The sequence below is a fragment of the Grus americana genome, chromosome 14 (assembly GCF_028858705.1).
Source record: "Grus americana isolate bGruAme1 chromosome 14, bGruAme1.mat, whole genome shotgun sequence".
In the NCBI taxonomy this organism is placed as follows: domain Eukaryota; kingdom Metazoa; phylum Chordata; class Aves; order Gruiformes; family Gruidae; genus Grus; species Grus americana.
Window position 1 is genome coordinate 4,908,393 of NC_072865.1, and position 19,046 is coordinate 4,927,438.

Consider the following 19,046-nt stretch of genomic DNA (forward strand, 5'->3'; position numbering starts at 1 on the left):
CGCTCTCTCTGTGTTGTTTACCTGACACTTTCTGTTAGAAGGAATTGTGTAACTTGGGTTTTTTGAGAAACTTTCTGCTGTTATTTGCAGCAGACCTTAGAAAATTTGTCTAACAAAAACTCCTTTGGGTAAAGAAGTGTCTTTTTCTTGTCCAATAAAATTACTAAATAGGTTCTAAAGTCCTAAGGATGAACTCAGCCGTATTATCTTCTTTCTCCCAAAACGTTGGCAAGACTTTCAAAATAATATTCAAAGCAGTCTGATTTGTAATTGCACTAAAATCATCAATGCTTCATCTGCTAATTTACTGTATGTGCATTTGAGAATAACTAGTCTTGAAGAGGACTAACATACTCTTAATGTTGTACATTTTCTTCTGGATAAAAAGTCTGAATTCTAGTGCATTTTGTCTTTACTAATACTAAAGTTCATTCACAGCTTCAATTGAATTTGCACTTGGACGATCAAATATAACTACATAAAAGCACAGAATCGGTCTTGCTTATAAAATCTGTCGATTTTTGGCTGTGTCTAGCTGGCAGTGATAGGACAAATATTAATTGAAACAAAAAAAAGTTGATATAATTTGCCATTTTCAATTATATTATTTCTCAATTATTTCTGTGTTGTAGTCATCTTATGTAGCAATATTATACAGCTTATTAAAATATAATATGCCCATGTTTTCTGATAAGCAGTTGTCACAAAATTGAACACTGATACTCTCAATTTGCACATTCTGTATCAAATTTACAAGGTCCTGGTTTTAATTTCATGTTTTTAAATAACACCTAATCACATCATACTATATTCACAACAGCTTCACCTAGAGATTCTATCAACAAGAATAATAGCTGCAGAGCAGAGGCTAAGAGATCGTTGTCTTCTCAATAAGTAAATTAATTAAAATCTATCAATTAGTTCAGTAAATGGTAAGAAAATGAACTTTGTGCAATAGTTTGGAAGTAAGTATCAGGTGAAATTAAGCTTATGCATTTCATATCCACTCACTTGTGATGCTCTTTGGTGATGCCCTCCAGGTTTCACCCTAAAAGATAAATTATTCCCTTTTAAAAATGCTACTTTAAAATATTTTAAAATTTTGAATTTTCCAAGGGGATTTCAAGGCAAATAAAAATGAAATCATTCACAGTTCTAGCACCTGTGTAAAATTTAAAATTAAATGTATCATGGAATGGTTTGGGTTGGAAAAGACCTTAAAACCCATCCAGTTCCAACCCCCCTGCCATGGGCAGGGACACCCTCCACTAGCCCAGGTTGCCCAAAGCCCCATCCAACCTGGCCTTGAACACTGCCAGGGATCCAGGGCCAGCCACAGCTTCTCTGGGCAACCTGTGCCAGGGCCTCACCACCCTCACAGGGAAGAATTTCTTTCTAACATCTAATCTAAATCGACCCTCCTTCAGCTTAAGGCCATCACCCCTTGTCCTGTCACTCCGTGCCCTTGTAAACAGTCCCTCTCCAGCTGTCCTGCAGGCCCCTTCGGGTACTGGAAGGCCGCAATTAGATCTCCCCGGAGCCTTGTCTTCTTCAGGCTGAACAACCCCAACTCTAAAACAAATTGTAAACATAAATAAACAAAACATCATTTTTGTGCAAGTGACTTTATTGTGGCCTCTGTCTTTTCCAGAGGTTTTTTCCATATATGCACTTCTGTGCCATGCCAGAGACAGTTGTTGTAACCAAAGATGCAGAGATCCCTGAAGAGCACAGCCCGTGTCATCCACTCAGCGGCTTGGTCAGGAATTAAGGCTGTGGATTTTTTGGAAAAAAATATGACTCAACGTGAGATGTTTTGTTTGAGGCATTGGTTTTGATAAAGTTTTGCCGAACCGGAGGCAGAGTTCAAACCCACCTAGCAGGCTGGTCTGGGTGCTCCCCATCGCTGGGGCAGGGCTGCCAGCTGCACGCATCACCTCGCCCTGGGGCTGAGATGATGAGGCTCCCCAGAGCACACCTGGAAGCCTTAAAATCTTGGGTGGAGCCAGCCTTCTTGGAGCTCCTGAACTCCATTCTCCATGGCTGGAGCTTTGTGCTTGGAAGAGCTGTGTTGAAGTGCTGGTGGCTCTGGGGCAGGCTGTGCAGCGTGGTGGTCCAGAGCTGGCTGATGGCATCTGGAAACCCTGCTGCGCTCTCCCTGTTCTGTGCAAGCAAAACAGATGTGGTTTTCCTGTGTTTTCACAGTGTGCGGTAAGTGGTATGTCTGCGTAATGGGTAATGAAGTTGAGTCAGTGTATGTTCTCTCTGTGTTGAAGCGTGAATGTTTTAAACCACTAAAACTTCTTTACGCATTGAAATGTGAAGAGGCTGAATTCTGTAAAACTTAACTGCTCCTTAAATCTTATGCCTTTCAGTGCATTGGTTCACCCGTTCGAAAAGCAAAAGCAGGCAGGGTTTGCCTGTAAGTCTCAATACTTGAGCGACACATTCATGTCTATTTGCTTCTGGAGTATTGAAAATACTTGGCCCTCTTGTCCTTCTAAATGTGGCAGACTTTTACCCCAGTGGGGAGTTTCTGCACAGTTGTTATTTTCTAATGATTTGTACTAGACCCTTTCAACTCTGAGTCTTGAAGCAGGATTAAAGTTGGTTAAGTTGTTGGGGGGAAAAAAAAAAAAAAAACAAACCTAATTTGCTTTGGCCTGGCTTGCTCCTGACATGTTTATTCTAAACCAAGATGATTAGCATAGCAAAACATGTTCCCAGAGTATGTGAATGTGCACTTCCATTGAGAAGGGATTTGCTGGCTGGCTGCTTATGGCAGCCAATGTTCTTGTCTAGGTTTTAATTTGTTTGTTTGGATGTTTGATGTGTTGTTAGGGGTTATAGGATTGAAAAGCTTCCAAAAGTCATATCCAGCCTCTCAAAATATCACTCCAGAAAAATGCATGTTTACTTTTGGAAAATAGATGTTCTCTCTAGGAGCTAGGTGCTTACCTATATTTTTGGCGGGGGTGTGGAATCTGGGTATCCAGTTAAAACTTTCAGCTGTTGCTCGTTTGGCCAAGCTGACAAAAATTATTTCTGACTTGCTTCAAATACAGTGACAGTTTGTGCTATTGTTTCTGACAAAACTGTAGCTTGAAAAGAATATATTCATTTTTGAAACCCAGATTGTTTCTTGCAACTAAAATGGCTACTGTGCTGTGCTGCCCATTATATCACACATGCGGAAATTCAGATTGCTGCAGGTTTCTTGCAGCAATCCCCTGCCTTGTTACACACATTATATGAAGTGCCGCTAAAATTGCTAACTTTTTCTTTTTAAAAGAATAAAATGCTTTGAGATGTACTCCACTGTGAATTCTTCTTGTTATTAAATATCACTGTCTTTGAGAGAATAAATTTCTTCTTATCAAAAGAAGATCCTGAAGATGAAGGTGGGGGGAGGGAGAGAATAATGTTTCCTTCAGCATCTGCAAGTGAAACTCTGCAAATCAAGCTCAGGTGAAGCCGTTCCAGTTCCCAGCTGAGGGGAGGCTCTGCTCCTACACCCACGGCGTGCTGTTGGCTTCAAGGCAGCTGCTGTGAGAACAGAGCTTCGGCCTCAGGCTCTGCGTGTTCTTTTTGCTCTCAGTAAAGTGATGGAAAAGGCCACCAGGCTTAATGAGCTGCTGAAATGACTTGAAGTGGACAAATTAAATTACATTCTTTTTTTTTTTTTTTTTTTTTAAAAAGTGAAGATAGGAGGGTGGAAAACACTATTCACTCCAGAAGAATCTTCCAATAGAAACTGGATTTGCGATGTGAACCTTGAAGGGACCAAGGCAGGATTAAAGAACTTGAGAGCAGGGGCTGTAAGGCTATGCAGAAGGACAAGCAGCCGTGTCCAGAGTGGACCTTTCTTTTAAGGTTATAATGTAAAATGCCGGTATGTAGTTTGGTCCACAAATGCTGTACATTGTATTTTATACTCGCCGCTCGGAGCCTCAAGATCCTGTGGTTTGTTAGGCATCAGTCTAGCTAAGAACTTCAATCTACGTTTAATTTTGATGAGGTGCTCGTTAGTTCAGTCACTCATTTCCTTCCCGCGTGCTTTGTGGCTGATGGCTTTTATGATGATGGCGCTAAATCATACACTTCAAGTTTAGCACTTCTTAGCTGTTTTTCTATTACTAATCCTAAAACTTTCTTCTTGACAATTTTACATGGAGACAAAGGTCTGTCTTTTGAGACTGTGGAAGTCAGAGTCTGTGGAAAAGGTAAAAAGTCTGCTTTGTGCCATAATCCATCCTGCAGTCTCCAAAGGAGAAGCACAGCACCTTTCGCATCTATCTCCAGTCTCTGCTCATCAGTATCTACAATACTGCATCCGAACGTGGGGGGTTTTTTCGGTTTTTGGGGGTTTTTTTGTGGTGTTTTGTTGTTGTTGTTGTTTTTTTTTAACTCTGAGTTTGTGCATTTCTGGAATTGCAAGGCTGTAAGTAAAGTGAAAGAGGAAATTTTCTTGTCAAGCTGAAAAGACAAAAGAAATGCCTGTAATCGAAACAGCTCAAGAAAATAAGATAACCATTACATTTTAGTAGCAAAGCATTGTTGGAGGCAAGGGGGCTTCAGAAAAGTTAGTTACTCTGGAAAACTTAAATAAATGGTTTGTGCGGCCCCAGCATAAGAGAGCGTGTCTGCAGAGTTGTATTTGGGGTTCAGAGCCAAGCAGCTATGCATCTGCAGCATTTAGCATCTGGTATAATGGTAACTCCGCAAGGCAGAACGCGTCTGAAAGAGGGAAAGCTGCTCCGTGCATTAAGAAAACTTCTCCAAAATAACAAGGGAATTTAGGCTTAAATACTAGGCTTCTATTTTCATAGTTTATGATATCATGATTGGATTCCTTCTGTGGACACTAGCTTCTTAATAGTACTATTCATCACTGTGACAAAGGTTAGGCTTGAGGAAAACTAGAACTGAGATGAAAGAATAGAATTTTTATTATTTTAGCAGCTGAATGTGTCATTACATCAGTCAGTATTGCGTAGCAAATTGCAAGCTGTAGTGAAATTGCTTTAAAATATATCTGTATATATTTTTCTAAAACTGTGATAAAGTCATTCAATGGCACATTGAAATGTATTTCTAGCTGAGCTGTTATATCATATCTTTTTTACTGTGGTATGAGAACAGATGGCAGTTATTTTTCTTACCGCTCTCCAGCAAAGCTGATGCGATGCCTCCCCTTCCCTTGTAAATGTTTCCAAGTGAAAGACAAGTACACATGGCCAAAATGAATCTGCGTTGTAACATTGACTTGTGGTTTCTAAAGCAAACTTTTAATCAGCTTACAGCAGTAGGCTGGTGATAATTACTTAATGTTGTATCAGTCAAGTAGTTCATTATGACAGGAAAATGAGCTATTAATCGGATTCAATTGCACATGTTTTGCAATAACTTTTTGGAGCAGATGTCTTTTCATAGGCATTTTTAATGTAATAATTGAGTAGCCCATGACTTGAGGACAACTGCAATCACTCCCATGGTACGAATGCATTTGTAGATTTGGAGATGCTCTCCGTCACTTGATAGCGTTCCTAGGGGGCTGTGATTGATCGGAGAATAACAGCTGCTCAGTAGCTGGCGTGCAGAGAGGGCTGCTGCACGGACAATGACAAAGTTGTTTGGTGATTTTTATATGCTCTTACAAGCATAATATAAATTGCAATGTTTTTCAAAGGATTTTGGTTTAAAATTGTCGTTACCTTAACAATAACTTGGCAAGTGGGAGAAGGCGCGGTGAAAACGTCTCTAAAGACAACCCGATGTCACGGTGCTTGCCTGCTTCACCAGAAAGGCTGTGTAGTTCAACAAAATGCTGTATCTTAAGTCATTTGTAGTTATAAATCAAAATGAAGCTGCCAACTATCATAAATCTAGGGCTGCCTACCAATTTATGACTTTTTAGATTGCCTGCTGTAATGTGCCATATTATAGAAGCATTGTTAGGAGCTATATTTAATTTACTCGCTATAAATTAATGCTGTGTTGAAAAATCCAGCTTTGCCTTTTTCAGAGGAGCTTTCATTCTTCTGTTTTACACAAGCATCTTCAAAAAAAAAAAAAAAAACACCAACCAAAACCCTGGGGTCTCTTATTTTACAGCCTTCGACAAAAGAAAGGAAACTTGGCCCAGAAGCACTGGGCTGGACCCGCCAACATAGTGAAATGCAAGCCTTGCCCCATGACGCATGCCAACGCTGTCTGTGGATCCGATGGACACACCTATACTACCAAGGTAAGTTCTGCTGGTGGCCTGAAATCCTGTCACGAGTGGTCATCCACGCTGCGTTATGAAGATGAAATAGCTTTCTTTAATAGGCAGTGTTAAATTACAGTCTGCTTTAGTTTTGGAATATTTCTGTGTGAAGAGTGCTGATAAATGTAGACTCTTTTTTTTTTTAACATATTTGACAAACAGCAAATCAGAATGACAAATCAGATGTCATGATTTCATGAATCATGTTTCTCTAAATAGCTCGTTCTTGCTAATGAAGTAGAACACTCTCAATGTTGATGATGCAACAGAAAAAATTAATTTGATCAGATTGGCTTGTTCAGACAAGAGGATTTTGGGACAGTTCTTGGTTTTTTTAAGATTTGGTCTCCAAATGGTAAAATAACTTGGCAGTATCGTTGTTCTGTGATAGATTTTTTTTTTTTAATTACTTTTTTTCCCCAGGCTGCATGGGTAACATTACAATTCATTTAAACCACAGTTTTAATAGACTTGTGTGCCAGATGCAGCATATATGGTGCCATAAAAAAAAATTCCCATAACCTAGTGAGGATAAATTGGCTCATTGTTATATTGAAAATATGATCACCTTAGGGCTTGACTCCATAAAAGAAACTGGTTTCACAGCCATGCAGTGGTCCAAATTTCCCGTTATCAAATAAAGCCTTCCATGCCTTGGATACATGTTCCATAAACAGCACTTCAGGCACTGCAAGTCATGTTTAGGGAATGCCCTTAAGTTTTTCTCCTTTTTCAGACAGGATAAGTTTGACAGCTAGTAAAACTACCCTTTAAAATCCAAAAATAGCCTCCCAAAAATCCAGGAAAATAAAGTGATCAGAGGAAATATTCTCTGCGGTGATGTAACAGTGATGATGATATTGCAGCTACATTATCTCCTCAACTGGGCAGCTTGAATTCTTCAACCGTTAATGGACGCAAATATTAAAATGCTGCCATGGCTAATTCATTTAAGCCTCTCTTCTGTTCTGGCCGAAGGATTTGTGTGGCCAAAGGAGCAAATCAGCAGAAACTCTTTTATCCTTGTACACACAGACTACAGAAAAAGGGCTTCCAAGTTGCCTGTTAAACAAGCTACTCTCTTTAATACTCTCTAGGAGTGCCTAATACAGTAATTTAGCATTGGTATTTAGAATTAAAATTGGGCTTATTTTGAAAACAATTTTTTCTGTCTGAACTCTTGAGAGTATATAAATATTCTGTAGTAAATAGCTTTTGCTGTATATTCAGTCATCCTGTTGAACTACTTTGTGTCTTACCTGCATCCCTGTTAGCTCTGAGTCTTTTTTTTTTTTACTTTCTGTATTTCTTGCCATAAAATCCAACTGGTTTTCATCAGAAATTCTGCCAATGTCATAAATTCACCAAACTATTGTGACTACGATGCAAGCCTGACAACTATAATAAAGACGCCAAACAATTCCTGTTGCTGACATGTTTGACTATCAAAGACGGCTCCCAGGAGTTGCTTCTGTTTGAGTGGTTTGGGCTTTTTTTAAAGGAGACATTTAGAAGATTTACTCTGAAGCAACTTTGTCTCATCTTCATTTATTGGGTGTTTAACTAGCAATTGCTCCTGTCCTAGCCATTGACCATTACAGCATCTTGTTGGCGTCTCAAGTGCACCAAGTGCTTTTGAACAAATTTTGCCCACGTTCTCTCCCACTGCCTGGGGAAGGCAGGGGTTCATTCCTTTCTCAGAACTGTGCCACAGAGGTGATTGCTTGTCATGTTGCATATTTGTAGATGCTTTTTCCTAATTTTTTTTTTTTCAATTGAAACCTACTCCAGGGTCATGGTGATTGGTAATCCCTTTGTAGCATCCAGTCCTAGCAAGAGGGTACGTGTCTGCTTAAACTTTACGCAATACCAAGGAGATGCTTATAGCAGTACTATTGTTCTTTGCTGTATACAGTACACTGTAAATCTGTGAGTATGTTATTACAGTAACCTGTAGAACATCATTGCCTCTCTACAGTTTCTTCTAAAAGCTCTGTTTCATTGATGGATTTTTTTTTTTTTTTTTTTTTTGAAAAAAGACAAATTTTGGTAAATGAGGTGAAAATACTTTAGGCAGAGCATTTAAACTAAATGGTATATTTTAATGTCCTAACATGGTCAGTAATGATCATGGGTTTCCGATATCTTTTATGAACAGAATACAACGGCTTCCCTCGAATTCACCGTTAGTTTTCACCAGATGATGTGATCCCTCTTTCTTGCTTTTAAGTCGCTAAAATCAGTTTTTCTTTGGTAATTTTCTTCCATATGCAGTGCTGTTGGCAAGTATTATTTCTGGCACTGCACCGCTGGCGCGTTCCAGTATTGACTGTGCAAATGCAAAAGGTGGACGTTTGAGCGTGGGCAAATACCGCACCGCTTTGCATTTGTACGTACACATTCGTATCTGGCTCTGCATCAGCTGCTTTGTGAACATGTAAGGATATGTTGGGCAAACAAAAGGATTCTTGCTAAGCTTGTAAACAAAAGACGGAGAGCAGCAACTACATTTTGGGGGGGGGGGGGCGGGGCAGTTTTCTGAAATTGTATATTGGCCATCTAGGCACCTAGGCAGGTGGGCGGTATACTCGTACACACCAGCGTTTTCATCCATCCTGGCTCGGTTTGATTTTTGCCTTTTCCTGGCAGCACAGCAGGGGGTTAGGTGGGAGACAGGGTTCGGGCTTGCAGTTGGTGGCCTGGCAGAGCAGCATCAAAGTATTTCACTAATGATTTGGGGCTGCCATTCAACACTATCAGTAATGTTTGTACCAAGGATTGCTCTTTCCATGCTTTGAAATGTTAGCTGAGGTAAAAACAAATGAAATGATACTGCAAAAGGATGACTGGCTGATAAAATGCAGATGAAACTTGGGTGTCAATAAATGCATAGTAATTCACATGAAGATAAAATAACCAAATATGTATATCACAGGCTCTCATTTAGCCACTTGATCTCAGAATAATTCTGGCTGTTTCTCAGAAGACAGTGCCAGGCACAAATGCAAATAAAGTGTTTAAAAAAGGAATTGAGAACAGGCACAAAACATTACTATGTTCCTCTGTAAATGCCTGGACTTCTCATTGCCTTCAGTTGTCATCGCTTCATCTCAAAGCTGACATGGTAGAACTAGGAAATGCTCAGAGAAGGGCAGTAATGGCTGTCAGAGATGTGGAACCTGCAAGGAAGCACAGAATTAACTAGAACACTTCAGCATGATTTTACATGAAATCATGACTAATATTGGAAAAGGAATGTTGTACTTCATCACACAAGATCTAATGAAATTATGTCAGTGGTTTCAAAACAAATAAAGTATTTTTATTTTTTCAGTTCAAAATAAAATTGTGAAATTCACCGCAGCGCAGTCTTGTGCAGGCCGAAGATATAGATGGCATTTATATAAATCCATGGAGAATGGATCCACTGCAGGCTGGTAAACCTCTAGCACGCTGAGTCCCTGAGCCAGTAATGTCCAGAAGCTGGGATGATTGGTGTAGTTCAGCAGCACTGATTTGTTCTGTTTCTAGTGTGCTCTTTCTTTTACTCCTTTCTAGTTTTCTTTCTTTTAAGGGATCTGTAACTTGGGAGGTTTCTAGGCTGAGGGATCGCAGGGCTGAACTAATATGATGCTTGGATTCTTATGCAAAATTGGAGGCATCCATATCTTTAGATAAGGCAAGCTGATAATGGAGCTAAGTACTCCTCCTCATCAATGTACTGCTCTTTAAGAAAAGAGCATGTTCCTCTTCCATTTCAATTTTGACTTGGTTTGAAATTTCTATTTAAACAGGTCCTGGTTATTCCTTATATCATTGCTTGGCATTTTTAGAGTCTAGCCCTTCAAAGTTCAGTTTCAGACCTTAAAGCAAAACTAAGAGTGCAGAACTTGATCTGGAATGATGCTCAACAGAGCTTGAGCAATGCGGAGAACTTTGTGTTCTCTTTTTTGGAAACTTCAAGAAATCTTTAAGGATTCAATTCCAGGAAAGTAATATAAAATTCTTTTTTAGTTGTTCTTTTAAATGACGTCTTAGTCGTTCCTGACTGGGTAATAAAATCTTCCATTCACAAAGACTATATGGCAAAATAACAAAAGCATTATCATCTTGCTGCTTTGCACTGTTTGATAATCCTCGGTCTGTTACGCTCTTTGTTCTAGTGCTTTCTCAGAGATTGCATCTTGCAAGAAAGCATTTTGCTTGTGTTAATTATAGTGCTGGTGATTTTGGGAACTGACTGTGCCCATCCACCTCGATTATAAGGGAGTAGGATTCTCTGAAGGCAGCCGTCTGCAGAGCAGCAGGGGAAATGTTATTGGCCCAGCAGAAATATGGGCTACGTGGCATATTCTTGAGGACCGTTACTATAATGTGGTGTTATGCCCAGATGTCTCTAGAGATGCTCTGTAACTGATACTGTGAGTAAAAAAGAGTGAAATGGAATCATGGATGCTCGCTCAGTTAACATGTTGGGTTAACGGCCGGTACAAGCATCCTCAGGAAGTTAGTGTGGCAGGCTTTCCTGAGGTTTTCTATCTGAATGGCTTTTCCTCAAAACCAACTTTATTTTTTGATTAGTGAAATTTCCTTCATGAAGAAAGGCATTGTAGACCTAGAGGCAAGAATTTCCTGCTGAAATTGGGGAGAGTGATCCAAGCCAAGGCACTCAATAATGCAAGCGTCATGGGGGGGTTGGGGGTGGGAAATAAAAATGTGAACAATAAGCCACCATGTTTAAGTTTACTGGTTGATTTAGATAGAGGCTCAGGATTTTTAACCTGGTCTCTCAGTTCCACCAAATACATAGTAGCCTTCAGCCCCTCAACTAACTTATTGAGGACTAGTCAAAGGAATCTTATCTCTTTCATCTTCCAGTGGAAAATAGTCAAAGGTGCTGGTTTCCAACACAAAAGTAAACAGGAAAGTGTTGAAAATGATGAGAAGTCTATGCCCAGATCTTGTGTTACAAAGGATTTAAGTGTCACCTGAACTATCACAATAGGAGACACGAGGTACTGAGTACTCTGATGAATCTTAAGTTGAAATAGCTTTGTGTGTGGGAGCTGTACTACTTGAAAAATCCCACCACTCGTTAGGCATTAAACCTTTCTGATTCTTTTTCTGAACTGTCATCAAAACTTGTCTCTACCGTTGATCGGGGTTATTTCTTCTGTTTTGCAGAAGTGCTAAAGTTGAAGGGGATGAAGGTGTTTGGCTGTGCTGTGTGGTGGGTTTTCTATTCTTGTTTTGTTTTCCAGATAACAAACTAATTCTTCTGAGCCATGGGATTCTTCAGTCACACCAATAATTCAGTGCTTGTAGATGACAAAATTTGAACACAGATGCGTCCAGTATTTACTCGGTCCTCATACCCTGTTTCTAGCAGTTGTTCCTAGCATCTTTTTGGATTTGCATAACTTTGTTATATTTCTGGAAACTTTAGAAACTCTCTAATGCAAATGTTTTAGAATGCGCACACTCTCTCCCATGTTATAAAACTTTGTAAAGAGAAATTGCTGTTTCCTGGGTATAACAGCTCTATTTAATACTCTGACAATACAGAGCACTTCCATAGTATATTGCAGTTGGAGTTTTCAAAGCTTTTTAAAGTACTGATGAATTAAGCTTATAAGGTAAGTAAGCCCTGTAAAGAGCGCTATGTAATTAGTTAATGTTTTTGTCAGCAACACATTAAGAAGAAGAACTCTGTAGCTGTCAGTTTTACAGGAAGTTTAATTAAGCTAGTTAATAAAGCAATTACCTGAACATGACGATGACTGCACTTAACTAATCAGAAAATGAAAATAAGGATGATCTTGAATTACAAAACATACTACCTCAATGACTAATGGTCCCTTCAAAGATGGAAAGGTACATTGGTATAATTATTATGCTTCTAATTAGGTACATTGTTGTTCTGCAAATTTTAATTAAATCATTGCAAACTAATTAAGTCCATGATCATGTCTCGTTTTGTTTGAAAATGGAAAAATCACCTCCTGTTGTCATAACATTAGGTAACAAATTTGATATTAAGGGATGTGCAAGAGAAATAATTTTCCAACAATCTTGAAACAGGAGGAAAAAATAATGATCAAAAAACCAAGACACTATTAGTTAAATGTGTGCAAATTGAGGGCTGCTACATTTAATTAGGAGGCGTCTGTATTCAGAAGCACAATTAACAAATACTTGTTAAAGTGTCCAAGTGTTGAGTATTTAGTGCAACATGGTTTTGTTTTTCATAATCCAGCTATCAGCTGGATTACCTGGCCTCTAGGTGTGGGGTGCTGTCACCCAGCTGTGGTTTAGCACAGCTTCCCTGTCTGTGGTTTGTCCACGAGATGACCCAGTCTTTCCTGGCAGAAAACCAGGTACTTGTCCTGTCCTCAGTTAGTTGAAGGGTTGGATTAAATTCTGTGTTAACTTTGAGCTTTGGTTTGGTTTTGAAAGGGAAAATTCAGGAAATGGGGGGGAGGAGGGGGGGAACAGACAGGAAGAGTAAGACAAGGTAGGATATCGTTAAAGAAATCCATGGAGAAGAAAATTAAGTCATCCTCATGTATTTGCTCCCTGTACCAAGTTTAAAGATTGATGGTGGGCGGTACAAGAATAAATTTTTATTTCCTCTCTACCTCCCCTTTTTCTTCATCTTGTTTTTAATCAATGAACTCAATTATTTTCTCTGAATTCAGAGTCTAGGCCTGACATAGTCTATCGTGGCTTGAGCCTGTACATGGTAGATCTGGTGCGTTACCCAATTCTTCCACTGACCTATGTTGCAATGCTGGGCGATTCACGTTTTCCTCATTCGTAGTTTGGAAAGATCTGGACTCTCTCCCTTAATAAAATACTCATAGAGCTACTTTGAAGTCACGATGAAAAAAGCTTGCATGATTGAGGGGTTGCAGGGGTGTGATGCTGTTGTTCGTGTTATATCAAATGTGTCTGTATAAGATGTGACAGCACCATTGCTAAGTTTCCTGGAATTTTCTGATCAAGGTGGTGAGGATTTTTAATGGAGTGTTCAAATATCTTTTTGTGGAAATCAGTAGGTTTCATGGGATGTGACTGTTCTGACGGAGTTTTCTACAGGGAAAAATATTTTGTGACATCATTGCTACTTCCTTATTCCAGTAGTAGGTTTTCAATGTTCATTCCTTTTTCATTATTTGATTCATTTTGTTGCAGAGGGTTCCCTAACTGGGAACCAGTGCCATCTGGCATGAGGCTTTCAGCATTACTGACTTTATTCTCACAAACAACAGCAGGGAAACTCCAGAGGAGCGTAGGAGAACTAGAATTTGCCTAATGCAGAGTACCTTTGTCGATCACTCGTTTGACTCGGACACATCTGCCTACTGTATTCCCCACAAGGTAGATGTTCCCTCAGCCTGTAGTCTGGGCCAGTGAGACTCGAGTCCTATGATCCAAAAGCTACGTGGAGCTGTTATTGCATAATCAAGTCCCAGATAATAAATTTTGCCTCTCAGAAGGCAAAACACGCAGAGCTCTGTGCTGTGCCTACCGCAGCTGCACGGATTGTTTGGCTTGAAGCATGAGGTGAGCAGTGCCGTTTGATGAAGTGCTGTTTATCCTAAGGACATCCTCTTGTTTATATGTTGGGTTTTTTCTCAAGGAATGAGCAGAGAATCGGGAATAAGGTAGATCTTGATTCTCGTGTACTTTGTTAATCCATGCCAATGTCTTAAGATAGTTATGTCTAAGGGGTATTTTTGCATATACTCAAAGAATGACATTTATCTTTTGGTCAATTAATGCACTTAAAAAATGGCTTTCAGTTCTTTCCAGTGCTGCCTTGGAGGGGTATTTTGGCCACAAAAAAAAAATCCAGGTCAAAGATCTGTGCCTTACCCTGGTTCAGGTAACCCTTGTTAAACTCCGAGGGAGCTGGAAAATACAACTCCTGAACTCTGCTCGAATAACCATACAATTCAGCAAATTCCTGAGCTTCCTTTTGAATCCCATTTAGTTTTATGTTTAAATAGAGAAGCTTTTGCTTTTCAGTGGTGTCACATAGTAAATTCAAAGCCCCAAACCATCCTCTACCAATTTTATATCCTAACTGGGAAAAACTAGGCGTGCGTAACCACTGATCTGTGCATTGTGGCTACTTCTGTGACAGCTTCCCAGCTAAACCCCATGAATATATTTGTGTTTGCAAGGTTTTTTCACCCAGCATGGTATGAATTGTGAGAACAGCTAAAATAGAGGCTTCTGCAGTGAATCAACAGATAGAGGACAAACCGAAGAGCTCTGGGCAGTTTTTACATGGTAATGGCTGCTTTGTCACGTTGCCAGGTTTGAGGTGCTATGAATTAATGAGAAGTTGCTGTGGTCTAAGACATGATGTTCTTTCAGAGACTGCTTGTTGCTATCCCTTTAGTCTTTGGAGAAGGAGCCTTCATTAACAGAGTTCTGCAAACACAGATTGGCCAAAAAAAAAAAACCAAAAAAACCCCAAACCCAACAAAACAAAAACCACCCCACAAAGAAACAAGGCATCTTTTTAATTGCATGAAGATTCTTCTTATACAGAGAATACCGATTGGTTTTGTGGGAAACTGGCTACTTAAATCTCTGGTAAAGGCACTGGTCGGTGTTGGAAAGAGAAGGGGATTGCTTTGGTTCTGCTGGAGGCTGGTGATCTCTCACACCCTGCATAAAGGCAGGACAGAGAAATATTGGAGGCGTTCTGGGGACAGAGTTAGATGGCTCACAACCTGGTTTTGTTCTTCCTTGGTATAATTCCTTTCAAGAGAGATTAGTTAAAATTCCTACCGCTTTGATTTTTACTGGGACCAGTGAGGAAAAGGTCTTGACAGAAAGCAAAAATTATCCAAAGTTGTACCTTCAAGTTTTAACAACTACAGGTTAAGCAAGTTGGTCTAATTGGGGCACGGCAATGTTTATCTCCTTTCTGTAACCTTCCCTAGCAGGGAAAGGATATTTTTAGTTTGTTTCTCCATATTCTAACATTGTTCCATCCAAAACAATTTGGCTTTGCACAGACTGGGTTCTTTGCAATGAACATATTTTGTCAGCTTCTAAATCTGTATTTTTTTTCTTTAATTCCTGATTCCGTTATTTCACCATAGTTAAGACTTGTCAAAGTTGAATATTTTAATTGCCAAGTTAAGCCCACAGAATCTGGGGGAAATTGGGAAATTGCAATAAAATATCTCTATTAGGTGGGTTGCTGCAAGTGGTAATTCATTCTTCATGTTATTTTGGTAACTCGAGTATGTTGAAAACACTGCTCTAAACTCCCTAAAAAAGCCTTCTCGATATGTAGCTGCAGGAGCGATGTATAAATACCATGCTGGGAAAAGCAGTACGAGAACCTGTGCAGAATAAAACAACCTTTGGATTTCCAACAAATGCTCACCATCACTGAGTGACAGGAAGAGATGAAGTTTCAGGCAGCATAAGGTTCCTTCTCTGGCATCCAACTCCCTTAAACTCTTTACGAGCCAATTTTCCCAAACGGCTCTGGTAATACTCGTGCAGCTCTGTGAACCAACCGAAAGAGCTCATCTTTTTGGTGCTGCAGAAGTGAAGCGGTTTCTGCTTGTTGCCTTGAGTCTCACCAGCGCTCCCTCAGAATAATAAACTTGAAATAAGTCAAACAATAATAGTACACTGTTGGAAGGATTCTATGGTTTGGGTTTTTTTAAGTGGGTTTATTTAAATTGACTAGAATTCCATTGATAGGATTCACTTAAATGTATTTTCCTTCAATTGGGTATATTTATTTCATGTTTACACACTAAGAGTCTCTAGAACTCTTAGGAATTAGACCTGCTGTATGATAATGCAGTTCCTCATGCTTACATGTCGCTTGTTACCAGATTACCCAAAAAAAAAAACCCAAAACAACCTGTGGAGGATGGTGTGTGTGGATGAGTCATACGTGTATAAAATGCTCTTTGCCAAGGTATTGACAAACAGCAATGAATATTTTTGGATTTTGTTATGGCAGTTTTTAGCACGCTAAAATAATTTTAATCTAGATTCACTTTTCATTCTGGTTTTGGTGTTTTGTGGGATTTTTGGTTGGTGTTGGGATTTTGTTTGTTTTGTTTTTTTAAAAGTTTGGGGAGACTGACTTTCTTTACATAACAAATACCAGTTCTGAGGAAGGGCAACTCACTGCAGGAAATTTTTGCTTCCTATGACTTTCTGATTTTCCTATGTGTGCCTTTTTTGGAGGAATGGAATATTTTTTTGAGGAATGAAATAATGTTTAGAATGTCACTGATTTTTCTCCTTCCCACTTATGAGCTCCTACAGTACTGAAGGTGGCAATGGTTTTATTTAGGCACCCAGGTAACTACTGCCAATAATTAGAAGTCTGAATATGTAACATTCCCACTGTTGGCTGCTCAGTATTCCAAAAATTCAGAAAAACAACCTTTTTCTAGGGCGTATTTTTAAATACATGTGCTGAAGTCTTACTGAATTAAATGAGGCTGCATGTCATTAACGTCTTGAAAAGTGAACTTATGTGCTCATCTTTAGGCTGGAAGATGTAGGCCTCTCAGCCATGTTTTACACAGTAAATGAATATCTTGGTTAGTTCTCTAGATCACTCCAAAAGGGTTTTGTTTTCCTGGTGTTGGTTGTTCAGTGTCTGAATATTTTTTTTTAATTTTTGTTTTAATTCTTATTACCACATTGCGTTAGACTTACAGAAAGTATTTGTTGCTGAAACACATCACCAGTGATGACTTGCTTGGGCACGTTACCCCAAAGGAGAGAATGTTAGGTGCTGCTAGAAGAAAAGCATAACTTGAGGCTTTTTCTTTTTGCGTGTGTGGAAGAAGCCTGCGCTGAATGACAGAAGACAATGTACTTTTTATTAATAAAAGCTTCTACATTAAAATTACAGCAGGTGCACAGGGAGAAAGAAGAAGCAGTGAGTAGACTGTGCTTGTGTACTTTGAATTACTGTGTCAGTAATGATGGATGGAGCAAACAATAAAATTTGACCTGTCACACTATGCTTATGAGGCTAGAAGCCTTAAGGCATTTGTAATTGGCTTCAGCCAGCAATGTTAATGAAGGTGGATTGGAAAATTAGATTATTTGAATGATACAGACTGTTTTACATCTTTAGTATTCAAAAGAAAAGGCTAGAAACTCAAAGGGACTGAAGCCGTAAGGCTCATTCTTTGTAAACCGTCTCTTGTCCCATTATAATAAAGCAGGCAAAGGAATACTTTTTAGATAACAGGTTCATACTGTGTAGAATATGAGTTATTTAAAATGATTCTGTGGGGCATAGTTTTTTAACAGTGTGTGGGAGGTGCAATGCACATAGTTTCCATTAACAATAATGGGGTTTATGTGTGTATCTTTATATTATGCATCATGCTCAAATGTGCCCCTATAGAATAATTGGACTAGAAAATGTATCTTGGGGTTGACGTTACTCAATGAGTTGTCAGTGTGGCATGAAGTGCGCAAGTGAACACGTTTCTCACATTTGAAAAAAAAAAAAAATCTGTGCAGTGTAGATGCACAACTAAGTTGGGGTTTAAATAGTCACGTACAAAGTAATTGCATCGTATTAAATGTATTTAGGTGTTAGAAAGAAATCACATTGGTATTATACACATAATATTGAGGAGATACTGTGGTAGTAGTTGCAGGTAGAATGATACGAGTATTTTTCAATGAGAGCATTTTATAGAAAAATGTCAGTCTGAGCTCACAGTGTTTTCCTCAAAATCACTACTCTGAACTTTCACAGAATGTAAGGTAAAATTCAGAGGGGAACCTGTCTGGGCCCTCAGAATATCTGTACCCTGGGCTGGAAATGCCAGAACCTGCTCCCTCTCCCATCAGGTACTCTGCAAGAAGGTCTTTACTCCATCCAGCCAAAGGAAACAGCAGGAGGGGGTTTGGGGGTGCAGAGAGGACCTGGGAGCATTGCAGTCATCAGCTGCAGAGGGGCTTTGGAACTCACGGTCTTGGCGTAGAGTCTGTGGAAGGAGGAAGAAGATTGCCGAGAATATTCTAGTGGAGAGGGGAGGTTGTAGGGGACACAAATTCAGAGACAAATTGGGCGTAGTTTCACTGTTTGCAGAACAACTTACACATGCGGGCCCGTGTCCAGTCACTGGCAGTTAGATGATACAAGTGGAGCTCTGATTCACTGTGGGTTTTCTTCCCAGTGGTAATACTACACAAAACAGAAGGAGAGCTCAGCCAGTTGCATTCTACTCATCTGTGATATTTTCTTCATAAATAGAGGAAAGCAGAGAAGAGAGTTTAAAAGCCATGTAGTTAACCCAATAACTCTGTTTCCATATGCCTCGGACTGTTCGCCAATGGTTATCTACTTTTCTTTTACCCATTTTAATGTGTTACATATAGAAATAAATACGTAGGAAGAAAGCATCACAGTCAAAAAATATAACATTCTTCTAGTTTGCTGTAATATAATCCTAGTAAAAGTAGTTTCTGCTGCAAATATACTTTTATTTTTTTCCTAGAAGAAAATGGTTTATATTTTGTTCCAAGTGTATGGCAGTGGAGGATATTTTCTTGTTAATGCAAGTTTTGTCTTCCATTGTTGTTACCTGTTCAAATTGAGAAAAGAATGTGAAATGGGTCATGTTAGGTCTAGCCAGCTGTACTCACTTTTTCTTGCAGGAGATCTTAATGAAAAGGTAGGGAAATAAAGGAGAAAGGGAAGTTTCCTAGTTTAGACTTCAGTAATGCTGGTTGAGAGTTCTTGGTATGAATT

At 39.3% G+C, this 19,046-nt stretch overlaps 1 protein-coding gene across 1 annotated transcript in view; it reads left to right on the forward strand.

Moving 5' to 3' along the window:
• Positions 1–19,046, forward strand: part of SPOCK1 (SPARC (osteonectin), cwcv and kazal like domains proteoglycan 1) — a 315,512-nt gene that overhangs the window by 208,371 nt on the left and 88,095 nt on the right. The window contains exon 5 of the mRNA XM_054842153.1: positions 6,115–6,247. Coding sequence (XP_054698128.1) covers positions 6,115–6,247 — 133 coding nt within the window. The remainder of the gene's footprint in view (positions 1–6,114; positions 6,248–19,046) is intronic.